The sequence below is a fragment of the Candoia aspera genome, chromosome 3, assembly GCF_035149785.1.
Source record: "Candoia aspera isolate rCanAsp1 chromosome 3, rCanAsp1.hap2, whole genome shotgun sequence".
Classification (NCBI taxonomy): domain Eukaryota; kingdom Metazoa; phylum Chordata; class Lepidosauria; order Squamata; family Boidae; genus Candoia; species Candoia aspera.
The window spans coordinates 171,442,609-171,470,515 of record NC_086155.1 but is presented as its reverse complement, the minus strand read 5'-3'; the positions used below and the strand labels follow the sequence as shown (position 1 = coordinate 171,470,515).

The 27,907-nt window shown below is 39.3% G+C and overlaps 2 protein-coding genes across 4 annotated transcripts in view; one reads left to right on the top strand and one right to left on the bottom strand.

Annotated features, from left to right (window-relative positions):
• NSMAF (neutral sphingomyelinase activation associated factor) overlaps window positions 1-27,907 on the top strand; it is a 299,495-nt gene that overhangs the window by 104,619 nt on the left and 166,969 nt on the right. The gene's annotated exons all lie outside the window — the stretch shown is intronic.
• UBXN2B (UBX domain protein 2B) lies at window positions 440-15,142 on the bottom strand. Its single transcript, XM_063299315.1, has 9 exons — window positions 14,850-15,142; window positions 13,639-13,742; window positions 13,086-13,136; window positions 12,025-12,181; window positions 9,828-9,914; window positions 8,926-9,035; window positions 4,367-4,504; window positions 2,719-2,880; window positions 440-2,572 (listed from the first exon to the last, which is right to left on the bottom strand). The coding sequence occupies exons 1-9, from the start codon at window positions 14,985-14,987 to the stop codon at window positions 2,410-2,412; spliced, it is 1,110 nt and encodes a 369-aa protein (XP_063155385.1). The 5' UTR covers window positions 14,988-15,142; the 3' UTR covers window positions 440-2,409.

The window sequence follows — 27,907 nt, the reverse complement described above, 5'->3', positions numbered from 1 at the left end:
TATGGCCCATACTTTTTCTGTATGAATTGCCACATTTATAGAAAAGTTTCCCTGTTCCAGTTACTCTTGTATATATGTGACTTCCCCTTTGCACAAAAAACAAGCATGTGCAGTAACAGGCTACATATTAGGACATAACAGATAAACAAGTTCTTTTATATAATTCATATTGCAGACTCTCAGATAAGCATCTGTGGATGACTTACTAAGCAAGTATCTGCAGCAAATAGGGACTTTTCTATCACAGCATTATCTTCTTGCTTTTTATATCTAGGTCAGTTGGACAGTTGAAAACTGCCAATTTAGCATGCATTGTCTTCAAAAATCAGTTAAAAGTTCTTAATTGTTTCATGACGTAACTTGTTTGACTCAGGTTTATGACAGGAGCAGACTGAACCATCCTGTTTTTCAAATTAATAAGCATTAGCAAATATACCGAAGCACTGTAATTTAAACACATTCTTTATTATTTACCACATAATGGAAATTTATTATTAGTTAAATCATGCACATATTCTACTTTAAAAATCTTGCTTTCATTTCAACATCTTTTCACTTAAAAAATGTTTATGTCTTTGAAAACTAAAGTAGTCTGTGTCAATTACAAGGCAAGAGGTTAAAACAAATTTTATTGATTTGTAGAAATCCAGAGCTAACCCAACTTAAATTTTACAGTCAAGCATTACATCCTAATCTAAAGGCAACCTCCCTTCTTGATATGCTTGGATTGCTGGGCACCAAATTGAGGAATTTAAATCTTTGAATATATTTTCATCATCCTAGCTTAAAAAGGCAGAGAAATATTTTGTTTTTAAATATGAATCACTGAATGAGTTGTGTAGTTTGAACAGGCACTCTGAAAGACTGCCTCTAAAAATAGTTAACATTTGATAACACTTTTATAAGCTTAAATGAAACTATGCTGGTCAAATAATTATGCTGGCCAAATGATATGATACTGTAAACAATGTATTCACCAAAGATTCATATATTGTGATTAGAAGATACAAGTGCAATACAGTTAAATACAGAGTGATGTATTATCACATGTCATCAAAGTTTCAGACATTTTTATATACAAGTATTTATTGGGAAGAGTGGAATTTGTATGTAGAACAATTGTGTCCATAAATTTTGCTCTGCCTTGATAGCTAAGCATTTGTGGTCACTACTTTTTCAAAAGTGGTTCTATTTCTTCTCTTTTAAAATGCCACAAGTGGAATTTTAATCCAGGTTTCCATACCTGTGGATGGAATTCCAAGCTGATCTGCACATCCCATGTGTGCACATTTTCTTTCTTATTATTTACATTAGAGGATAACCAGAAACACAGGTTACAATTTGGCACGCCACTAAAATCCTTAAGTTGGATTTTTGAGGTTGGTAAAATCATGATTTGTGTTTTTGGAAAATGATTTGCATGGCTTGAAGAAGCAACCAGCCATACAAATTAACCTGTAATCTAGATGTTTTGTGATATCCAAAGCTCAATGATCAAACTTCTGTAATAATTTTCAGTGGAGGAAGCTAATCTGCTTGCTCAAAACAAACATGCATGTTGTTGAAAGGTTTGTATTAATGGCTTACTGCTATTCAGATCCAGGTCTAGATCTGATACTGCAAAGTGGCTTTATTAATTGGTCCTCAATTGCATATTTAATACAGCACAACACACTATTTCCCTCTTAAACATTACTTTAAAAAGATCATACATATTACTCTACTATATTCCACTCTTTAGTCATAAAAGTTGGAGTTCACATTTGGTAACAGGCAACTTGTCCACAGAACAAAAGCAAAAAATATTTTGTATCTATTCTGCAATCTGTCACTTAAAGTACTGTTAATAATAACTGATATTAAAAGGGAATGATAGAGCGAACAAAATAACTCACCAGCACAACACAGAGAACGTATTAAGATCATGCTAGATAAGTGGAAGACATCTTCCTATGAACAAAATATTTCTAAGTAACATAACGGGACAAAGAAACTGAAGTTCTCAAAAGCTACAGTCTGATACAGTGAAAAGTTCTTCCACAGTTCAAGTTTTACAAGTCTTCAGAAAATGAATTCCACCCATACAAAAAGCCACTTTATATTCCTATAAATTTTTTGGCAATAGTTTTTTTCTCCCTATCCCCCCACTTCCATAAAAGTACTTGAATTCACAAAAGTTGAACTATGAAGAATACAAATTCAACATGTGTTGAACGAATATTTTTTACCTGTAATTTGGGTTAATTGTTACTGGAAGACTGAACAGGTTTAAAAGCCAATTGGTCTATTTAACTGGGAAACGATGGATTTCTTTCAGTCCTTTCATTCATTTATTTGGAAGCAATCTTGCAAATCAACATGTAACATTATCTGTTTCCAGAACCTATCTTGCACTGATAGGCTTAAAGTTTATTTCAGCTGCTGAAGTATCACAGTGTTCAATATATCTGATTCCTGTAATGTCAGGCTTTCATCTGTAAGTTCTTTATGTGGAAATGTAGTCAGAAGAACAAAGTCAGTGGTAGCAAATAAAGGCCGAGACTGGACAATAAAATTTCGAATATCTGTAATCCTGTTGGCAATAATATGATTTACAATTTAGTCTTTGGATCAACAGAGTTCTATGTTATTATAGAATGGAAGACTGGAAGGAATCTCGGAGATCATCTAGTTAATCCCAAGATCCCATAGCACAGGAAAATTAACTAGTTAACTTACCTATGTGTTTGATTAAATCTTTGTATTAAACGACTACCATCTGCTAGACGAATCTGAATCTTAGTTGTTGGTACAGTGTCATCTATCGGAACAGTGGCATCAAGAAAGGGTTTATTTTCTTCTTCTGGAGATGAAGGTGTGCTAACAATCTCAGGAGTAAGGCTAAAAGAAAATAAAACAAGGTAGGAAAAAGATACCAAGCATGGTTTCCGGAATTCTTTCCAATCTCTTAATGGCATCTTTGATCTTGGTCATGTGACTAGCAGCATGTGGTGTTTAAGTATGAAGCAGCCAGCAGCATTCCAGACTGCTGTCCAACTGCCTTTGGGGAAGGGTTTTTTTTTTCTTTTTCCTTCTTTTTTCCTCTGCAGCTTCTGGCTGGATTCAGCATATTTTCAAACTTAACCTTTTTTGGGTGACCTCTCCTCACACCAAACTTTGTCCCTTTCTGCTCAGTTTTTGAATGCTGATGCACAGATAGACAAAATCCCAAGCCCCTTTTCAACATTCTGCTGGTTTGAAAGAATAGAAAGGTGTACGTAACGACTGAAAGACAGCTGAAAGGGCTACTGAAGAACATTTATCTAGAAGAGGTTAAGCAATGGCACTTAGCTGTAAACAAAAACGTTTGCTCTAATTAGGAGTAAAACATGCATTTTAAGTAATTAGTAGTTTCCTTCAACTTAGGTATCATGTACAATTTAACAAAACTGATTATCAGTGTTGATAGGTAATGGGTAATCTGATACTCATCAATTGTTTTGAATTACAGCTCTTTGCCATTGACCACACTTGTTTTGACTGATAAATTGGGAATCAAGAAAATTTGGAGCATATTACGTTGTTCTTTATCTAAACTGACATATTATGGATAAACTGCGCACCTTTCATATTTAATACAAAGAAAGTAACTTTTGCAGGAGTAAAAGTATTTTGCAGATTGCAAACACAGTCCTATAAATCATTCAGATTAAAGCATAGATTTATTCTTCTAGGAAAAACCCTTGAGCAGAATTCCATTGATTGAATATTCAGCTCTCATATGTTCGTTCATAAACACTCAACTAATTGGTCTGATGTGTCTGGAAATTCCAATAAAATATGTGTAAAAAATTCAATTGTTTTGTGGCACTAAGTAACCGCTTAATGAACTATACTAGATATTTGACCATTTTTTCTTTTACTTCTGAGATAAGATCTTAATACTATTTGATAAGATAAGAGCTTAATATTAGTTTCTAGGCAACACCATATTTAATAATTTAAGTAAACATTAACATTAAGGCTAGAAACTGGGAGACTGACTTAGGCATGAAGCCAACTGGGTGACCTTAGGCCAGTCACTGTTTCTCAGCCCTAGGAAGCAGGCAATGGCAGACCACTTCCAAAACTCCTTGCCAAGAAAACTGCAGGGAGTTGTCCAGGTAGTTGCCAGGAGTCAAGACTGACTCAAAGGCATAAAAGAAAAATACAAAAAACAATGTGCATTACTCTTACCCAACAGAGTATCCTCCAGATGAATCAGGACTGCAACTCCTAGAAATCCCAGATCACAATATTCTAAACTCCTACCTTCAGCTACAATTAATAACAATTAAACATAATTTCTTTTTTAAATCATAGATTTTTTTATTTTTAAGAAACTAACCTTCCAAGTTTCTGACCTTCTCCACTGAAAGCTTTGAATTTCAGTCTAGGTCTTACATATTCCTGCTCTTGATGGTCTTCCATATCTAAATTAACTTGACCTCCATGCACTAGTCGTTGAAGTTCTGCAGGAATCTCTCTTAACAGTACAAAAAAGAACAACAATGGCTTATTTTATGTAGGAACATATAGACTATGTTGAACAGTGAAATAATTAAAAGTGTTTTGATTTTAGCTCAACCATATCTTTAACATTATGTTAAAAATGTTACTCAACAGATTCACTGTTCTCTACAGCCTTGCATATATTTACGGTGACCATATTTTCTTGGAAAAAATAAAGGACAAACTTGAAAAAGGGAACAATCTGAAAGAGGTTCATAAGGAGAAAAAAATAATAATTATGTTTATAACTTTACAAAGAAAATTTCAAGAGCAAAACAAAGAAAAACTTTATCAAAACGCATATTCTAATAAAAATATCTAAAATCAAACAATATATGTAAATTTATTTTAAAAAAGACAATTCCATTTCCATATTTTCATATGAATGTGAAAGTCTGTGCATTAAGTGGTACCATTTGTACGGTAAAGGTTAAAAGGACCTTTTAACCTAACTAAACTAAAGGACAAAAGTGAGTTTTTGAAAAAACAAATCTAAAGGACAGCTGTCTGAAATAAAGGACTGCCCTTTATAATATAGGACATATGGTCACTGTACATATATTCCATACAGTAGGACAAACTGCTTATTATTTATTAATTTATATGGCTACCCACTTGACATGTGACTCGGGATGGCGCACAAAGTTAATGCCTGGGAGAAGAGCCAGATCTTCAGAGCCGTCTGGAAGGCAGATAGGGTCAGAGCTGTCTGGATCTTGGAGGGAATGCTGGGTCCTGCCAGATGACACTGCTTGAGTGACAGGACCCAGAGATGCCAACCCTGTCAGACTTACTGGACAGGCAGAGGTAACTAGAGGCAGGCAGTCCTGCAAATAGCCAGGCTCCATGCCATGAAAAACTTTATGGCTGACGACCAGCACCTTGAAGCTTACTGGGCAACTAATACAGCTTGCAAAGTAGCAGTGTTATATGGGTACATTAAGGTATGCCTATAACTACTCTCACTACTGCATGTTGATCAGTTGTAGCTTCCAAGTGGTCTTCAAGGGCAGCCCCATGTAGAGTGCATTGCAGTGATCCAGATGAGAGATGACCAAGGCTGTGTGACCATAAATATGGCCTCTTGATCCAGAAAATGGCATAATTGATGCACAAGATAGATTTGTGCAAAGTCTCTCCAAGGCACGACTGCTACGTGCTCTTTGACTTGAAGCAATGAGTCTAGAAGGACCCCACAATTGTGCACTGGGGTCTGCCACGGCAGTACAACTGCAACCAGAATCAAAGATGGAACATCCTCAGGTCCAGATGGCCCCAAAATCTACAGCCATCGTTCTTGCTAGAGTTGATCCTAAGCCTGTTTTTCCCCATTCAGACCCCCACAGCCTCCAGGCACTGAGACAAAACCTCAACAGCACTGATGACTGACCATGGATTGAGATATATAACTGGGTATCATCAGCACGCTGATGGATGACCTCATCCAGTGGCCTCATTTAGATGTTAAAAGGACATATCTGAGGCACTCTGAGCAGTTAGAGCATGCAGCTGATAGTCCACTTCCTTGTGGTCCTGATAACACATGTAGAGCACTCAGCATGGCCATCAGCCTGTTCCCACATGCCAGGGCTTCCCCCGGCACTCCAGCACATTGAGCCGTATCCAGGTCGGCACTAACACCGGTGAGTGGTCAATGAGAGATGCCATTGCTGCTGTTAGACAAGCACTAACTACTGAGCAAGCACTTACCACCACCATCATCCAGCAGCCCACTGCCTAGCAGCTGACTAGCAGCTCCTTCAGGCAAGCACTCAGTATCGCTCAACAGCTGATTGGCAGCACTGATGTTGCTGCTGCCAAGCAACTGATCTCCCTGTCCAGTCAGTCTGCAGCATCTCCAGTGTCATCTATGGCTTCCACACTATCTTTGATGATACCAGACTAGTTCAGGAGCCTACTTCCCACAAGGCTGCTCCTCACCAGGAGGCTCTAATTGTTCCTGTTTCCACCACTAGAACTGTGAAAATCCTTAATATCCAGCAACAGCTTCAATGCCACCAGAAGACCCTCCTCTCCTTCCACAGCCATCACCTTTGTCTGTCATCAAATGGAATATTCACCTATCTAAACTCTGGTACTCATCACAAACTATTATCTTGCTTCAGCACCATTAAAAAAAACTATAAATAAGTCTCAGAAACACCAAAAGAAAAGCTGTAGCCTGAGGAGAACAAGTAGAACGTAGTAAAATTATCAATATTATGCTTTCAAAATGCATGCTGAAGCCATAGACCACAAGTAATAAGATAGATAAAGCATGCAGAGCACAGTGTCTGGAATTCTTTCCAGCTTTTTTAACAGCAGTACCCATAGGAGACATCTATTTTCTTCTGTAACCTGTTGTATTCATGTATTTCTAATTTCCCAACATGTTGTGTCTGTATATTCGACTAAGTATGCACTTTTCTCCTGGGATGTCTGCACATCTGTTGCCTCTGTGTGTGTGCATGTGTGGAATCTAGAATATGTGTTTCTGCTCTGTCCATTCATTGCTTCTGCATGTGCTTATTGGTATGTGTGCACTTTCTCCCCGGGATCTGATCAGGATGTCTTGATATGTGTTGCATTTTTGTTTATGAATGCTTCTATTCTCCCCTGTTATGTGTGTTTGTGCATCTGGATCTATGTGCAGTGGGTCTATGTGCACTGGGAAGCACAGGACAGGCTTTCTATGGAAAGCAGACAGGGCAAGGCTTCTGGAATTCTTTCCACCTTTTAAGAGCGGTTCTGTCTTGGGATACAGGAACAGGGAGGGGGAGGCAGGGAGCTTAACAATTAAGCATTGACAGCATTCCAAGCTGTTCTCCTGACTCTCCCATAGGGGTGGCATTTGGAATTTTTTTTTTCTGGAATATTTTCTTCTTCAGTACCTTGCTAGATCCTGCCTATTTTAGAACTCGGTCTTGTTGGCTTCTCTTGCCAAACCCAATATAATTCTGCTCTATTCTATTCTCTGGTATCTATCCCGTTGATGGACAGAGCCTATGTAAAGCTTTTACATAATTTATTTACATAATTTATTTCTAATATTCCATTAGATTAGAAAGACTAGCAAAAAATCTGAAGAATTTGAAAGAGCAGTCTTTTCTGACCTGACGTCTTTCACTTGTGCTGGCAGATATGCTTAATTAAAACTTCTATAATTCCCTGATGACCATAGGGTTGGAGTTTAATGTGCTGTTCAATAGTTCTAGCTCTAACTGCTCCTTGAGACAAAAAAGTCATTTTTGAAATATTTGTAAAACTAGAAGTACTCCATCAAGGTAAGTTGTTTCCATGGTCCACATAAGCATGATTCTCACATGTCAAATCTAGGTAACAGAATTTTTTAGTAATTGTCATATGTTTATTTGCTTTGGAAATCAAGAACTACTAATTGGTTGCATATAATTTTTCCTTTCTTACACTTTTACTACTTCCCTGACCTTAAAAGTTCATCCGTATCTTTGAATTTCATATTAATTAGCACCCTAACCACTTGAAGTTAGTGGATTGGTGGTCCAGAAATGAAACCCCACTCCCCCCAGAAACTCTTTGTAAAAACTTGCCCGATTCCCATAATAATAGAGATTATCAATTAATTAAGACTGTAGGACTGGCTTTATATTTAATTTTGTAGGTGGGTAAATAGGTAGCTTCTAACAGAAGGTTCCATAGAAGGACATGTTGCAAATCGAGCTATTTTGACAACATCCCTTGTATCTATCTTACCTTTTTTTTTAACTTAGGTATTGAGGTTTCTTTGATTCTTTCACAAACTGCAAAACCTTGTTCTATCTGGAAGCTATCTTAAATATTTCTCCAGTTTTCATAAGGGATATAGCAAAAACATCTTGATGTAGTGGTTAAGATGCTGAACTAGAAACTGGGAAATTGTAAGTTATAGTTCTCTCTTTGGCATGAAAACAGGCTAGGTGACTTTGGGCCAGTCATGCTCTCAGTCCAATTCACCTCACAGAGTGGTTGTTGGGGGGAAATTAGGAATCAGGAACATTTTGTACATTTTTAGCTGTACAAAATTGGGACAAGATTATAAATCTAACAGTAAGAAATAGTAAGTAAATCTTCAGGAGACCTTATGGTAGTTTTCCACACTGACCTTTGAACATCATTTAATAAATTTGGATTTTCTTTGGAAATACTTTTAATTCAGCAAACTTATCTCTAGATTTCATTTGTTCTCAGAGTTTCATCCGACTTTCTTGTGACAGAGCATGTGCTACATCTCAGATCTTTTTGCAAGTATAAAAATTTCTTCTAACTTGAAGAAAATAAGCATGGCTCCCACTCAATGAATAGAAAATCTACAAAGATATCAAGGCAATGAAAATATATAATAATGTATTATTGTACTCACCAATATTATAAACCTACCCTCTTTTAACAGATTCAAGAAACTGAGCATTCACTGGATCTGTGTAGGATCTCAGCTCTCCATCATCTAAGCTGAAGCCATTCCTCCACAATTTAAGCAAGATTTCAACCTATTGATAAATCATAATAATGACTTATAAATTATATTTTTGAAGAAATATAGATTGTTTCTACCAAAACATATTGGCCTGTTTCTCAGTATTATAGCACTTAATTTAAAAAGAGCACCTGAATCTTTTCAAAATATACAATAGCTCCAATTCAGAATCTTTCTAGCTATTGGGGAACAAAGACTGCTGACAGTGTACAGTGTACAGAAGTGCAGGAAGTTGCAACTTGCCAAACTAGAGCACAAGATTTCTAGTAAGGGCCCTCCCCTCTGATGTTAGTGACTTTTCTGCTTTGTTTAGGTATCATCTGTTTGATTTCTAACTACAAAGCGACATAGCTCTGGGCGGTTTTTTCAGTGTGCTTCTTCTCCAAATGGAAAAGGCGTTGGACAAACTACTCCATATGCAAGAATACTAGGAGCAATAGCTTCTACTTTGTTCTGCACAAGACACTTTCCTCATAAAGGAAGTCTACAAGGGGCTAATGGCTCACTGTCCTCTGCACAGAATGATGCAGCTCCCTTCTTCTAGCCCTGGCATTTGAAATCACTAGGTCTACCTGGACAGGTAGGAGACTGAATCCAACCTTTTTTATGGGTATCAAACATTCATGTTTGAGTCTTCACTTTTCTAGTATAGAATACACAAGCACAAATAAATTTAACCAAATTAGTAACATATTTAGTAACCACAGTGCTTATATTTTTGTATGTACAACTTAAAGTGAAGCCTACATCGAGAAAATCATATTGATTCTCCTTTAGCAGGAAATTTTATCATACTTTTACTTACATCTTGCCTATACTGATTTTCTCCATATATATATTCAGAATGCTTCCGAGTAGAGTCTCCCAATCTGTATCCACCTCCAGAAAATGACTAATAAAATATTTAAAATAGAGTAAAATATTTACTTTATTACAATAACGACTATTTATTTTAACATCAACTTATATATAGTTTTATGAATGAGTTCTTCATCATTATTAACTACAGTTTTTAAAGTATATATGCTGGGTACTGTTAGAAATTGAAGAAAACAAACATCTCTCTATTTAGTCAAATAATCTGCAAATTAGGAACAAGTTTCTTTAGTTGTTGCAAAAAAATTCAGAAAAAAAATCAAAGAACAACTGAATTAATCTTATCATTCTTAAATGACAAACATATCTAGAACAATATTTTATGGCTAGTGACTATTGAATTTGATAGCTTATATTAGGCACAGAACAATGTCATATTCCCCCAAAGAAATTAGATTACAAGAGATTCATGCAATAGATGTAGACTGAATCCGTATATCATATCAAATGGTTTGTGAACAAAACAAAATCTGAAACATAGTTTGAACACTCATTACAAATAGTGTGATGGTTACACTGATAAAACAGAAACTCTAGTTATCAATCTACCTCTAGAAAGTATTAGGTAAGAGTGAATATCTAAAATGCTGCATCAGTTAGACTGCCTCTAGAATACTGTGTCCAGTATGGCTGCCACAATACCAAAATGCTGCAAACTGCAAGGAATGAAGAGAAGAGCAACAAAGATCGTGAGGCTAAATCCTATGAAGAACATTTAAAAGAACTAGGTTTGTTCAGTGTAAAGAAGAGAAGGCTAATGAGTGACATGATAGCAATATTCCTATACAGGTAGTCCTCACTTAACAACTATTTGTTTAGTAATGGTTCAGACTTACAGAGGCGTTAAAAAAACAATTTATGACCGGTTCTCACACTTACGACCATTGCAGTGTCCCCGTGGTCACATGTTCACAATTTGGGCACTTGGCAACCAGTTCTCATTTATGACCATCGCAGCATCCCATGGTCAAGTGATCACTATTTTTGACCTTCCCAACTGGCTTCTGGCAAGCAAAATCAATGGGGAACTGCGTGATTTGCTTAACAACCACATGGTTGGCTTAATGCCCACAATGATTTGCTTAATGACTGCCACAAAAAAGGTTGTAAAATTGGGTTGGATTCACTTAATGACCACTTTGCTTAGCAACCAAAATTCTGGTCTCAATTGTGGTCATTAAGGACTACCTGTACTTGAAGGGCTGTCACCAGGAAGAGAGTATAGATTTATTCTTCCTAGTGGCTGAGAGTAGGATAAGAATCAATGGGTGGAATCTTTATAGAAAAAAATCCAAACTCAGAATAAGGAGAAATTTCCTGACTATAAGAGCTGTTAGGCAGTGGAACAACCTGCCTCCTGAAATCATGGGTGTTTCAAACAAAGTTCTGACAATGATTTGTCAGGGATGGTGTGACGATTCCTGCCCTGATCAGGGAGTTGAATTAGAAGACCTCCAAAGTCCCTTCCAAACTTACGATTCTATGAAACAAAATGCTTAGCAGTTAGGAGAGTAAACTGGGAAAGAGTTTTAATGTTTGCTGAATGGCTAGGAGATCAAACTTTGATTTAGATTCTACAGTTAAACTAATACAAAGTATGAATGGCATAATGGCTAAACAAAGGCAAAGTATGCAAATTATTTAGACACATTAGTAAACCTGACTATGAAATGTGGTCACTGTGTTTTTAAGAATGCATAATAGCTCTTTTATATAAAACAAAGATGTAAATTAACTGCTATGATTTTATATATAAATACATTTCTAGCAAATTTAAAGTTGCATGCCATAGGACCAATGATGATGCTGGGTTCCATGCCAGACTGTAATGATCTTGCATTCTTTTCACGATAAAAATAGTGATAGCCACCTTCTATTTATCAATCAGGTTTCCCAAAAGATCATGACATGAGCATTTGCAGTTACTTAATCCTATTAAAGTCTGGCAGAAGTATTAAAAGCAGAGATAGGTATTTGAGTAAACTTTACTACCACACTTGTCCTCTGGAAATATTTATCAATTCCTAACCTTTTAAGAACAATTTAAGCATGATTTTAAAAAGAATAAAATCTCAACATAAACATTTTTTGCATTAAAATACTCTAGAAAAAATGTATATACACACTTTAGCTTTATGGCAGTCTCCTGAAGCTCTTGATACTTCATCTAAAGGAACTGCCCCATGTTCTCTTGCTTCTTTGAAAAGTTCATCAACTATTTTACTGGAAGTTATATTATCAGATGACTCAACAATTCTGTATTCTGTATCACCTGAGTAAAATCTTTTTGTTAAAAAAAAAAGAACAACATCATTAGTCATAACTTTTAAATAGAATCTCAGCTTTCCAGTAGAGCTGGATTCCCACATAAAAGCAGTCACAATACTTAAAGCAAGGGATTTCGCAATCAGAAATCCTGAATATACTTGTGGTTGCATGTATGAGCTCCTAGTTCTTTCAGTTTCCATAATAATAAATATAATAAGTGCAAGGCAGGCAAAAGGAAGCCTTGCACAAGGGAATTCCTCACCCTCTCTTTCTATAGCCATCCCTGGTATGCTCCCAAAGCTCAAGACATAGGAGAAGACTGTCTAAAGCTGAACAGATTTTTAAAAATTTCAGGGCTGTGACTGTGTTTCATATACATGATTTTAACCAAAAAACCCCCAGTAAAAATAAAAATAAAACACTGGTAAAATGGTAGGGAGAAAGGGATTGTACTGAGATGTACTTATCCCATCTGAGATGTAAATTTTATTTTAAATATATACAATTAAAGAATAAGGGCTCTACAAACCATTCTATCATATTTCTCAGTAGCAAAGAAAGCTGTAGAGCTGTGTAATGCTTTTGATTCTAAAGCAAAAAGATGCTTTGGGATGCACACATAGCATCTGTAACTCTTTAAACCAAATACAACTTTTTCAGGGATCAAAGAGCAGCTGTGAAGCACAGTTGCACAATCCTGGGAAAAGACACAGTTGCTTTAAGGACTTTGAGTTCCAGACAAGAGGGAACATTCCCGTTCTCTCTGAAAACACCTATTTGCTTTCAACTCTGAAGCCTTAAAAAACAAACATGCATTCCGTTTTCATAGAAAGTATTATGGCAATGTTAATTTAAGAAATGAAGAGAAATAAATCACATAATTACTATATTATAGATAAATTAATTTATTTTATAGTACCTTTGGTTATCCATGTCATCACTCATACTTCTTTCTGGTTTTCTCAAATTTCTAAAAGAAACAGGAAAATTTATTCATAATTTTATTTGTTTAATGGTACATCAATCTCTTATTCCATTATATTGAAAAAAAACACCTTTGTATTGTCCTAACTGCTGTTTAATTTATACCGCTTGTAAAAAAAACTAATTTAAGATACAAGACTTAAATAGTGGCAATGCTATATCAGTCTATAGCAAATTGATAGTATAATCACAGTAGTTCATTAATTTGAGCAGAGTCAATGTGAAAGCTCTGTGGCAGTCAAATGATATACAATTACTCTTACTGCAAACTTATTCATGTTTGCTTAGAAATAAGCTGCCCTATGTTTTACTTTCATACAAGCAAGCACAATTGTACCCTCATAATATTTGAAAAATATACTTCTATATCAAGAAATCTTATTCATTTAAATGCTTGCTCAATATCAACATTTCATATATCTATGTTTATAGGAACTATTGTAATCATTTCAAACTATTCTGTATGCCAATGAACATTTTTTTTTTACCTTTGCACTGGCAATCGGGGGTGACTGGCAACTCTAGCGGTTGGTCTGCCTGAATGAGGTGGTTGTCTTTTAATTTCATCTTCATATAATCCAGCCAGTGCCAGCTACATAAAATATGATATGTTTTAATCAGTGTCTATTGACCCAAGAAATAAATCAGTATGAGTTATTTTCAAATTCATCACTGGGAGTGGGGTTGTGGAGGAACAGTACAGAGCAAGCACTGATATGACAACTATTTTTTTTTCATTAAAATCTCATGATCGAAGAAAAGCATTTGCCAAGTGACTACTTCTTAAGACGGGTGCTTTTTAGCATATTATTTTACTACCAGTCTAAAATGTCAAAGTAAGATTAAATGCAGTGATTAGAACAAGCTGGGTCTTCTTAGAGCCACAATAAGGAATAATTAACTTTCCAGAGCTTTGCTGAACCACAAGTCCTATAGTTCTTCAACACTGGCGATGCTAGTTGTTGCTACTGGGAACTGTGATTTAGAAATATTTTTTTGAGTTACATGCTTTTCACCTTTGGTTTGGACACAGTCAAAAGTTCCATTATCTAGAATGAGTGGAAGTTGGTATTATTACTAAGCTTATCTGTTGTAGGGTATGTGCTTCAGCTCATACAAGAGGAAAGAACTGATGACAGCAAACATGTAAGTTTTGTCATATTAATGAGATTATTGACACTGATTTAAAATTATGGAATTCAATATCACTGATATCAATGCACACAACACACCTTTCTTTAGTATTTTGGCACATCTCCGTCTATAATGTCCACAATGAGATCTATATGTAGGATTCTTAGTAAATATGTGGGAGAAATAAAGCTTTATATGTGCAACATATATGTGGATTAGGCTGGTGCTATTACTACTGGTGACCAGGGGATGAATCCTTCTCACTCTTTAAAAACAAAACCTTCTGGCAAAGATAGGAAAGAAAAACATGCCATCGATAATGGCCGGCTGACCTAATCAATTGGAAGAAACAACGGTCCCCAGATCCACTGAATAAACCCCAAGGCTTCTCCCCAAAGAGGCAGCTCTCATTTTGTTCTCTCAAAAGAGCTCAGGATCACTCCACTGTTTCCCTAGGTCGTGATATCGCCTCTCTACTTTCTGAAGCGGAGCAAGTGTCAAGGAGGAGACGCGACACTGCCAAGTCTCTGCGTCCAGCATCTCTCCCTCTCCCCCCGTCCTCTACCTGCAGATCCCGGACGGTAGGAGGCCGCCTGCTTCCACGGGGCCCTTTCTGCCGCCCAGGGCCACTTGAACCGCCTGTTGCTCCTGCTTCCTCCAGCTCGTCCTGCCGTTTTCCATCCGTTATCCCGTCGTCCGCCATCTTCGGCAGGAAAGGAACGGCTCTCGGGAGTCCGAACTACAGAGATACTCGAGGAGATGGGCGGAATCCTTGAGGAATTCTTCCGGCAGCAAAGGTTGCTGTGGCAACGAGGTCTTAAAGGAGGACCACTTGGCACGCCCGCCCCCCAAATCTACATCGCCTCACCGCTCGGTGTCATGCGCGTGCGCATATTATGTGAGTTCCTCTCCGTTTCTCTGAGTCCATCAGATTACACGGGGAGGGGGTCGGTGTAATGCTTTCTTCTGGTTAAATAAGTGGTTTATTTCTCTGCGTAAATCTGAAATAATTTGGTTTGCTAGATTCATTAAGGCTCCCCTCTCCTATAGTAAAAGCAAGAACCTTTAGTTTGCCGTAATGAAGAACAGTTAAAAAGAGCAGAGCGACAACAGTCTGCACCCTTGATCTAGGAGTAGATGTCATTCCCTCCATTTCATTACTTCCTTTTCTGTGCTGCTAAACTCTGCTCCGGGGGTCACTGAGTATATGGTCATGGAGCTCACACGCATTCATTCACACTGGGAATCACCCATTCACAAACTGTATGTACCTGGGTGATTTTTGCGGGGTAGAGGGTAATACATGCATGAGAGAAAAAAAGCATAAGTCAGAATCCAAATGTGCTCACTTTCTCTCTTTTTCATATACTGCCATCTGTTCACATCTACACAAAAAAGATGGGCTTGCACATCATGCTTTGCTTAACCATTCTGAATGAACCTTCATTGGCTGGACTTACACAACTCTGTTACCAGATAAACCTTGTGTTATGGTGGCTGGATTCACACAGCACACTAAGTCAAAACCAAAGCATACAGGATTATGGCTTGTTAGATATGTATAAATGTAAGATGAAGCAAATTCAAAGAAACACCTTGGTCCCTATCTAAACAGATGAGCACTGAGGAAGCTGATAAGCGATTGGTAAAATAGGGTAGGACCGTGTATAAGTCATAATTTTATCTGCAGCACAGCACCATTTCTGCTGTCTCAGTAATTCCCTGCCAATCACCCAAGCAGCTTGGACAAGGTTCAACACTTTTCACACTGCCAGTAGTCCTGCCCAGGAGTGTTGCTATTAAAAGCAGAAGAGTGCAGGGCTGGGGAAGGACAATGGAGTTCATGCAGTGGTCCATAAGCCTATGGGCATGCTTGGTGGTTAGGATTCTAATAAAAGAACTTCAAAAAGGGCCAACAGTAGATGTGGTTAACATCAGTTATCACTGGGTTATACCTTCTTTGGAAATGGTGTGTCTGATTAGAGGTAGTTAGTTCTTTTGTGTGCCTCTAAAACAAGCAATGGTATTCCCAGTAGTAACATATGGCTGCAAGAGCTGGACCATAAGGAAGGCTGAGAGAAGGAAGATAGATGCTTTTGAACTGTGGTGTTGGAGGAAAACTCTGAGAGTGCCTTGGACTGCAAGATGATCAAACCAGTCCATACTCCAGGAAGTAAAGCCAGACTGCTCACTTGAGGGAATGATATTAAAGGCAAAACTGAAATACTTCCTGTCCAGAAGACAGGACAACCTGGAGAAGATGATGATGCTAGGGAAAGTGGAAGGCAAAAGGAAGAGGGGCCAACCAAGGGCAAGATGGATAGATGATATTCTAGAGGTGACGGACTCATCCCTGGGGGAACTGGGGGTGTGGACGACCGACAGGAGGCTCTGGTGTGGGCTGGTCCATGAAGTCACAAAGAGTTGGAAGCGACTGAACGAATAAACAACAACAAAACAAAGCCCATAAAGTTGCTGCCCTCACGTGAGGGAGGGGGCAGCAATTTCTGCTGCTGCTGGGAGAGTGAGGACCATGGGAGGGGACTCTTCTCCTTCTCTTCTATGTCTCTCTTCCCCACCCCAAGTGCAGGTCCTTCACTACTCCCCAACAGGGCAATTCCTGATCTTACCCCCACATCTGCTGGAGAACAGTGCCATTGCCCCCATTACAGTGGGGGTGGCAGGTATTCTCCAACAAGTGGGCATGTAAAGAAATCATTGTTGTGGGTGAGTGTGGGGATGAAGGTTACCAGTAGGGAATATCAACCTCACATAATAGCTTCCACAAGGTTCATATCCCAATCGGAGCCCCCCCCCCCAATAAAATGCAGTCTGATGGATGAGGCTCTGTTCTATCTTGAAGCCAAAGGGGAAATGCCCCCAAAGGCACAGAGCACTATGGGGGGGATACGATTGTGTGGTAAGTCAGCTGGAGCCCTGCACATCCTCAGCCTCCTTCAGGCGTGTACATCAGAATGTTTGCATTCTGTTTTCCACTGGGAAACTCTTATTTCCCACTGGATCTCTTGGAGCAGACTGGCCCCAAGATGGAGGCTCTGCGGTTAGGACATGTTCTCAATGACTTGTAAGGTCATCTAGGATCTGGGTCAAGTCAGCTTTTTGAATGACCTCTGACTGTTTATCAAAGCACCTGCCAGCAACTAAGAATAAAAGTAGGAGAAACAGTTGTAAGACCAAAAACTGAAAAGCTACTGGGAAGAAATAGAAGATAATGGGAAACAGGAGTTTCAGCCACTCTGGAAGTGAGTGGATTGGAGAGGGATTCAGCTGTAGCTTTGAGCCACAAATTGGTTGGGAGATGGAAATAACATTCGTATACAGTGGGTTTTGAAGACTGCTGATATACTGGTGATCTTTCAGCCAAATTACATGTCACATTTCCCCCCTCTTAGAAGAAAAAGAACCTGATTACAAGTACAGACTGGATCAAAAACCTGCAAAGCTGTTTTTCCTTTAAATGGCCAGTATAAGAATGTTTTTTAAAAAGTGTGAATAAAGTCATGGTGAGTTTGACTTTTGCTCTACCTGTTCATTACCAGTGGCTATTTTATGGGAAGTATTTACAATAGTTGAGGCAGATTAGATCTTGTCTTTCTTTCTTTGGATTCCATATTCATTTTAGATTTACTTACTGCTCTCTTGCTCACTGCTTGATTTTGAAGCTCATTTTATGAAAAAAAAATAAATGCTTCAGCAATAGGTTCACACAGTTGACTCTGAGCCTTTCAGGATGACTGCTCTATCATGGCAAAAGACCGCCTTGTTGACTCACATTTTACAGATGTCCCCATGTCAACATCTTGTAGAGCTTTATCAGTCTTTTGTGATTTCTTGACCTGTGGTTTTGCAGAGGGTGGAATTCTGCCAAATTACCACCACTATTCCCATAAGCAGAATTCCCATGCATATTGTCTTCAGGGATAATCTTTCCATCATGTTTTACTACTTAATTAATTTTAGGGATGTTGTGATATCCTGAACCACAAACCAACCAAGTTAGTTGAATCTGTACAACGTAGTCAAAAACATGGTGCTTGCTAGTTTGTGGCTTAGTGTGACATGGAAACACAGCCAATACATTCTTGTATCAGTCATGTTTCTGTCTTGTTTTATGTGTTGACAAGGACCTGTGCATGCCTCTTTGCTTTCCAGGCTAAAGTTCCCAGTTTCTGTTTGTTAATTTCATTATTTCATTATTTATTAAAGAAATTTATATGGTTTCTCAGCTCACTCACAAAGACTCTGGGTAGCTTACAGAAATAAAACCCCAAACACAAAACTCACTACACCCCCACCACCTGGTGACAACAATACTTTCAAACAAACCTGATGGGCTCCATATCAACCTGGCCCGCTCGCAAAACCATGTCTTCAGGGCCTTTTGGAAGAGTATTGGGGGGCGGGAGTCTTATCTCTGCAGGGATGATGTCTCCACAGGGAGGGAGCTTTAACTTTAATTTTGTTAAATACCTTGTTTTGAAAATAGGGAGCATGTTCTTTCTGTACATTAAAAACTTCCTGTTCAGAAAGATGGGGACACCTACATTTTCAGGTCCAATGTGTGAAATGCCTCCAGAGGGAGACAAAGGATTATAATGGTCATTTACAGCCAACAACATGGTATTTTCTCTCCACTGGCCTAGATGGAACCTGACAGCAAAACAGAGATACTGCACCGCAAACTCCACTGCATATTGTACCACAATAGCAAGTGTTTCCTGTATGGAAAAACTCACTGAGCTTCAAATTTCTGGAAGTTTTAATGCAATGTGTTAATCTTTAAAGTGCCCCTGAATTGCCTGTTATACTAATTCAACTATTCTCTTGTACATGAATGTATAGACATAGACTCTCTGTTGTTGGAAGAATAGTTATTTCATTCCAGTATATAACACATGTTCATATAGTGTGAATAAAATTTAACAGAAAATATGCCTTTAAAAAATCCTTAACAGAGAATTTGTCACTAGGTGGTGCTGAAATTACACTTAATTCAGTTGCTGAGGTTAAGTCTATGATTTTTCTTTGACAAGATTTCCTATGGCTCTTTGAAGTTAAGAAATGGTATATAGAAAATCAGTGTTTTGTACCTCCAGCAGTCAAGAATATGTTCTATCAGTTTTGAAGAACTCTTTTCACTGAAAGAAAATATGTTCTTTTTGGTAGCTCTAAAAGAGATGTTTGCGTTTCCTGAAAGCTTAATCTCAAATTTTCCATCTACAATTTTTGCAATCAGTAACAGGACATCTAATCTGTATACAATAATGTCCAGTTTCTTCAGTGCCATAGTAGCACAATGGTGGCACAAAGCTGATCCTTCATGTTCTAGAATGAATGGTTATTTTATTTATACCCCAAGTCCCTTTTTATTTCACATGTTCTTTTTTTTTAATAAGAATTTTATTAAGTTTCAAGCAAAGACAAAAGCTACAGAAAAAAATAAAAAACTACAAAGAAAAAAAGAGAAAAAACTAAAAAAGTGTGGAAACACAAGAGAAAAAATTTTCAGAGTTACAAAAAGAGGTGACTTCCAACTTTTAACAGCAAGGATATATAAAAATTTCCATAGTCAATCCCTTACTCTATATTAAACCAAAATCACATTATTTCTATAAATCATTCCATTGGCACATTGTAAAAATCACTAAATACAGTTACTCCCTTATATTAAAAGAAAAAATATATATATAAGACACTGACCAGTTATGATGACTGCTACATTGTCTGATCTATGGTCAGCATCAGTTTCACAAGTCATATATTTTGACAATTTTTTTTCCAGTGCTAGGATTGAACTGTCCGACTAAATTACCTAGTAATAAGAGGTGAGATGCTTGATACTGAGTTAACTAATTGATAATTGATTGATGCTTTTTCTTCCTTCAGTCACTCTACTTTTTCTCTAATTCCTTTCACTTCTTTATTTTTTTTCCCATGTCCATATCTCCCTACTCTTGACACTACAAAACATGGTCTGTCCCATACTCAGAACCTCTCATTACCATCATATACTTCACTAATTCTCTCAGTCTTTTGTCATAAACAATCAAATCAATCATGTTTTAGATCATATTCATTTCTATACCATGTGTACATGTAGACTTGCTTAAACTATGTATTTGAAACTAACAGGTCTTTTTCTAAGCAGATACTCAGCACATAGTCACCATTCTTTTGATAGAGTCAGAAAAGATCTGTTTAAAATCTTGATGGAAGTCAAGATGGAAAAGATCTGTTTAAACAGATGGAAAAGATCTGTTTAAAATCCTCCATGTCTCATGCAGTAGATTATGACACCCCCCAGGAACTTAACCAGCAAAAGTCAAAGATATGGAAAAGTTCCGAAGTATGTTTACACAAAGTGACAGTGAGATAGGCAGACAGTTCCCAAGGGAAAGCAGAAGCAGAAAGCTTAAGGTTTAAATCGGCCAATTCAATGTGTAGGAAAATGCTGATATCTTCAGATTTAATACCAAAATAATAACAGGAAGACAATGGTTTACTCTCAGCCCTCCTTTATATTCCAAACAAATTCCAAAACTTAAAAAAGATTTTTTTAAAAAGTAATCCAAAAATAACGATAAGCACCAAGAAAGCCAGCTTCTCCTTGCTGTAGAAAGCTTCTCTTAGGGTATGCATACATACATACATACATACATACATTCCCTTCTCACCCATATGGGTGGTATGTGTCTTCTTCAACCTCGGGTCTTCTACCAGAGGCCTGGGAGTTTGAGGGTTCTGAGCAGTATCTTAGCTGTTCCTAGCATTGCACTCTTCTGGACAGAGAGCTCTGATGTTGTTCCTGCAATCTGTTGCAGCCACTCTCCCAGCTTGGGGGTCACAGCCCTGAGTGCCCCTACTACCACTGGGACCACTTTGGCCTTCACTTTCCACATCCTCTCCAGTTCCTCCTTCAGGCCCTGGTACTTGTCCAGCTTCTCATGCTCCTTCTTCCTGATGTTGTTGTCACTTGGCACTGCTACATCTATCACCACTGCTGTCTTCTGGTCCTTGTCTATTACCACAATGTCTGGTTATATTTATATTTATATTTATATTTATATTTATATTTATATTTATATTTATATGTATGTATATATATATATGTATGTATGTATGTATATGTATGTAGATATACATATATATGTGTGTGTGTGTGTGTATATATATAATAAATATAATAAATAAATATAAATATATTATATAAATATTATATTATATAAATAATATATATATATATATATATATATATATATATATATATATATATATATATTGATTTAGAAATGGGGTGGCCAGTCGTAGTGTCCCTTTAAGGCTACAGCACAGCTTAGAAAATGATGAAGTCCCAGCCTCCCAGTTAGCTCTTACCAGTTGAACGTGAAAGGCTGTTTGTGATCTTCTGGCTGCAAGCAGCCATCCGCGGGACAGATGAGGGAACTTCCAGGTGTTTTCCTTTATCTGGAGAACACTCCTGGGCTTCAAGAAAACCTGCCTGAGCCTGAAAAAGATTGTCGTGTTGTTGATTCTGCCCATTAAGCCCAAAGGCATAGCTGCTCAATCTGCCATGTCCCCACTGGAAGTCCCACATAGTCACCATTCTTGTTCATTCTTGTCCTTATTATCAAGTTTCCTTTTATAGCTTAAAAGTAAAAATAATTGGACATGGAAGTGGATTTAGTACTGTCAAGAATCAATCAGCATGCTGAACATAGGCAAAGTATACAATTTATTAAGAACTTTAACTACTTTACAAAACCCCTCACAATTCAGTTGTGCAGAACTAGTAAAATAGCATGGGAATACTTAGTCCAAAACTACTACTGATTGCAGAGAGTTTACGGTTTCATAAATGCAAACAAAAAAGTGACAATTCATTGCACTATATGCAATTGAAAGCATCTGAAATTGCTTTATCTATGGAAACTGCTGCTAGAGATACTATAGGACTGCAATTAGGAGTCAAAGCAAATGTGAATAAACTTGCAATAGCATACAGACTGACAGTAAGGGTCAAAGTGAACACTGCTATCATTGTGGCAGAGGTTCACACATAGCAATTCATGCATATTTAAAAGAAATACAGTAAGGTGTATAAAGCTACAATAAAGTGGGTCATATTCAGAGGGCATTACAATTTGCTCCAGATAAGCAGCCAAGCCATTAATTTTGAGGAGTGCACTGATGCATGCTACAGATTACGAATGTGATGATGAAAGTGATAGTTAACCTTGTTAGTTAACCTGGAAATCTATAGCTTAAAAGGTGAAATGACACTAGCAATATAACTCACATCAGTAGTGAATGTTAAAACCGTAACAATGAGGCTGGACACTGGTTCTGCTGTATCAATTATATCACAGCATGAATCGGAGCAGCAATTCAGAGATGCTAAACTAAGCCCACCAGAAATAAACTTAAAAACTTATATGGGATAAAAGATTATTCCCATCAGAGTGATATCGGCAACTGTAAAATATAATAACAAGCAAGGTATTTTGAACTTATTTGTTATAAAAACTGGCAGTTCAGCACACTGGGATCAGGATCAAGAAACTGCTGCTGGATCTGCTGCTGGATTGGATCAAGAGCCTGCACATTGTACTTCCTACCACATAAACCTCCAAGAATACCACCTGGACTGCGGGAGGGACTGTGCTGAGGAGCAAGGAAGCGAGGAAGACGAGGCTGCCAGAGTGCGGATGAGGGCTGGCTTTTGTTATCATAGCTGCATGGAGGTGAAGGATTTTGCTGTGGCAGAGGCAGAGCTGGATCAGGCTGGTTGCAAGTGCCGGGGATCTGTAGCTGCAGTTCCCTCCTCCACGTGAGCAGGTAGACATTTTCACCTTCTCGATAGAGAGCTGAAAGGTGTTGTTAAGAGCTATCTGCATGAACTGTTTTAATTGGCAGTCACTGTGACCCAAGACGATTGATTGGAGGATTGTAATTAGAATGGTTAGGAATGTTAGAACTTAGCTTGTTCCCTGAGATCTGTCCCCTGCCCGTGGGTGAGAGCTGGCTAGGGGCTTTGAATCACAAGGATTGTGTAATTGGAGCCCAAGCAGTCTGGTGTGAGGAGACCAGCTTATGGCATGGTATGGTTGGTGGATGGGGGGATGAGGAGAAGGGGCCCTTGATTAACTAGAGGAGCTGAGTGCTAATATTGCAGAAGTACCTCAGGTGCTAAGGAGCTTTGTTGGGAATTGTACGTTGTATGTGAGGTGGGGGGTGTGGGCCTGGACACGGAGCTTGATAGACAGGAGAAGGGGAACGGCTCTGGAGGGATGTGGGCAGGCTATAACATCCCAGTAATGATGGGTAGAGTGAGAAATGGCGGGAGACGAGGAGCAAGGTCTTTACATGGAATGGGCCACCAGTATATTGTTCCTGTGGCACATTCCAGCCCATCAAACTCACTCCCGGGTCCTGGTTGGCAGACTTTCAAGGCCCTGGGCTGTTGGCTGCTGCTACTGAATGCCAGGTCAGTTTGTAATAAGGCCACCCTCATCCATGATTTGATTGTGGATGAGAAAGCTGACCTGGCTTGTATTATGGAGACCTGGCTGGGAGAGGAGGGGGGAATTCCCCTCTCTGAAATGTGCCCAGCTTGTTACCGGGTGTGGCACCAACCAAGACCCCAGGGTAGGGGTGGTGGGGTAGTGGTGGTCATCTGAGATACTTGGGAGGCATCCAGGGGCACTGCTCCTCAGATTGCCAGGTGCGAGACCCTGTTTGTTAAGTTGGGCTCTAAAAGGGATTAGTTGGGACTGTTGCTATTGTACCAGCCTCCCTGCTGCGTTGCAACCTCCCTGCCTGAGCTCCTTGATGCCGTAACCGGGTTGGTGGTAGAATTCCCCAGGCTTATGGTGTTGGGGGATTTCAACCTGCCTTCCCTGGGGACAGGGTCAGAGGTAGCTCAGGAGTTCATGGTCACCATGACAGCCATGGGCCTGTCCTAAGTCATCCAGGGCCTGACGCATAATGGTGGTCATTCGCCTGACCTGGTTTTTCTGTCAGAGCAGTGGCAAAGTGTTCTGAAATTGGGGGAGGTTTCAGTTTCTCCCCTGTCATGGTCAGTCCACTTCCTGATGTGCCTCCAATTCTCTGGCGCCACCCCCTCCGCAGGGAGGCTTGGCCTATTAGATTGGCCCGCCACAGGCAACTGATGGACCCAGTAGGGTTTCAGAGGGAGCTTGGGGCTGTTCCGGGAAGTCTGCTGCACAGTCCAACTGAGGCCTTGGTGACCTCATGGAATGAGAGGGAGGCCATGGCCTTGGATCGGATCGTGCCTGAGTGGCCTCTCTGTGCCCATGGCTCCCATGGCTCTCCATGGTTCACAGAGGAGCTGAGGAAGCTTAAGAGGGCTAAGCCTAAGAGGCCTGGAGCACTGCTGGCGGAAGACGGGGAGCGAAGATGATCGAACACGAGCTAGAGCCGCTATTAGAGCCTACCTCATGGTGGTAAGGGCAGCAAAATGTGGTTATTTCTCTGCTTTTATTGCGTCTGCAGATTGCCGCCTGGCGGCCCTGTTTCAGATAACTCAGTCCCTCCTTGGAGGGAGTAATACCGAGTCTCACTTACAAGGTCACTGTGAGGAATATGCTGTGCATCTAGTGAATAAAGTCACTTGCATTTGCTCCTTGTTGGACTCCAGCCTTAAGGCAGGGCCAGTGGAGGCTATGGTCGATCATGGTATCCTTCTGGACTGGCTTCAGGAGAAGCGGGTGGGTGGCACAGTGTTGTGCTGGTTCTCTTCCTTCCTCTGGGGTTGGTTCCAGTTGGTGGTGAGGGGGGGGAGGTCTAGCCCACATCCCCTACTTTGTGGAGTGCCTCAGGGCTTGGTTCTGTTCTTCTTCCTAGCATTTTCCCGTTATTGCGCGGTCTGATTTTCAGATCCTGAAATACCACTTTGCCCAATCATCTGCATCCTCAGGGCACAGACCCTCAATTTGCATGTCCTTATTGATGATGTCTTGCCATCTCTGTCTTGGTTGTCCATGTGGCTTGGTTCACTCCCCTCTCCTATTTAACATCTACATGAGGCCATTGGGGGAGGTGATCCAACGGTTTGGGGTGAGGTATCATCAGTATGCTTTATATCTCCACCCCTGGCCCCTGAGTGATGCCATGGATGTCCTGACCCAGTGCCTGGAGGCTGTAAGGGCCTGGATGGGGTGCAATGGGCTTCGGCTCAACCCAAACAAGATGGAGTGGCTTTGGGTTGGTGGGCCTTCTGGTGACAAGGTTTTTCCATTGTTGGTCCTAGATGGGGTGGCACTGCCCCAAACAGACCCAGTGAACAATCTGGGGGTCCTCATAGACTCATAGCTCCTGCTGGAAGAGCAGGTGGCAGCCATGGCTAGGAGGGCCTTTGCACACCTTCAGGTTGTATGTCAGCTGCACCCATTCCTGGACTGGGAGGCACTACTCACTGTCACTCATGCCCTTGTGACCTCCCATCTGGATTACTGCAATGCGCTCTACGTGGGGCTGCCCTTGAAGAGCATTCAGAAGCTTCAGCTGGTGCAGAATGCGGCTGCACATGTAGTAAATGGAGTCGGATATTCAACACACGTAACACCACTGCTATGGGAGCTGCATTGGTTGCTGGTGTGCTTCTGGGTGCAATTCAAGGTGCTGGTTGTCACCTTTAAAGCCCTTCATGGCTTGGGACTGGGTTACCTAAGGGACCATCTTCTCCCAGTTGTTTCTACCTGTCCAATTTGATCTGGTAGATTGGGCATACTACAGATTCCATCAGCCAAAGAATGTCGGTTGGCGGGGGCTAGAAGGCGTGCCTTTTCAACCATAGCACCTGCCCTCTGGAATATTCTCCCTTCAGAGATCAGGATGTCCCTGACCCTGTTGGCCTTTCATAAGGCTGTGAAGACCTGGTTATGTGCCCGGGCCTGGGGCCCCGAGCTCGGTAATGGTCCCGTTTCTTGGCTATATTAACATCTTACATTGCTTACTTGGCAGCCATGTATATTTATTTTGTACTTTAACTGTGTTAATTGTAACTGTTTATTTGTTTTATAGTTTTTTATTGTTGTAAGCCACCCAGAGTCACCTTTTGAGATGTGCGGCTATAGAAATTGAATGAATGAAAAAAATAAATAAATTGAAAAAGATACTGGATGATGTATCACAACTATGCTCCTTTTTAGGGTTTGTTAATTATGATAACAGATGCTTGCACAATTAGCCATTATGCTCCACTACTTGAGCACTTTCCTACCAGTGTAAAGGGCATGGCAACAATGCAAACAAGCTGTCGCAGAAGAAAAAAAAGTTGGTATTAAAACCAACTTTTCCGACCAAAAAAATGGTGATATCAGACATGCTGCTCATATATTATCGTGATAATATACTTTATTATCCCCCCCCCAAATCTTTATCATATACTTTGAAAGAATATAAGAACTACGTAACACAAAAAGGGAAACTCAGGCACAGATACTGAAATATGGGAGGATAAATACAAAATCTGAAATATAATCTAATATTCCTATCATCAGAAACGTGTAGTATTAAGATATGTTTCATATCCATTTTGTGTTAAAACCCACATGTCTCTGTTGAGTTTCAAACTGAAAAAGTTGGTTAAACCACTGTTAACACTTGGTTAATATTGTTGAAATCATTAAGAGAAACTATAAGTAGTAAATAATGCATTGAGTGACATTGGCTCATGATACTTCACCATATAACATTCAAATAGTTATGTCACACATCTCAAATGACAGCAGTGCCGGCCTGATAACTTTCACGGTCACTCACAGCTATGCCTTAAAACTGCACAAATATATAGGAAAGCACTGACTTTGGTGTGGGGAGTTAAATGTTTAAACTAGTATTTCTACAGAATGGAGTTTTATCACTGATCATCAGTCACTAGTGTCAACAAGTAGGGATTCTGTTTACAGCAACTGATTGAATGCAGAGTAGCACTTTGTCCCTTAGAGGTCACAAGATAGAATTCAGATACAAGATAGAATTCAAGGACTAAGAATCTCACAAATGTGTATGGATTGCCTCATGTACTTCTAGAGTGTAAACAGTCTGAAAAATCCACACCAGATTCCTATGACATGTTTCCTCTCACAGGGATTGAATGACTTTCCATCACAGCTGATATGATTCAAAGAGAAACTGGGAGAGACCCAACTCTGTCTCAAGTCTATACAGCAATCTAGAATTGCTGCAAAACAAAGCAATATTCCCAGTTTATGGAATTTTATCAGCAGCTTATCATTTCATACTGGACTATTATAACTTGCTGTACATGGAGCTGCTCCTGAAGACGATTTGGAAGCTTCATCTGGTCTAGCGTTCAGTGGCTTGAGTGTACTTAGGTTCATCCATATAATGCCACTACTATGGTTGCCAGTTAGCTTCCAGGTACAGTGCAAGTTGCTAGCTATCATCTTCAAAGCCCTACTTAGTGCAAAGGTTTGGATATCTTTGAAACTTCCTTCTCTGGGGAATCCACCCTCAGTGAGATTTGTTTTAGGGAGTGTCCCACACCTGAGGGAATGGCTTTTGTAGAGACCCCATGTACAAGTATTCTCAGCAATGAATCTCTTCCTCTGGAACAGC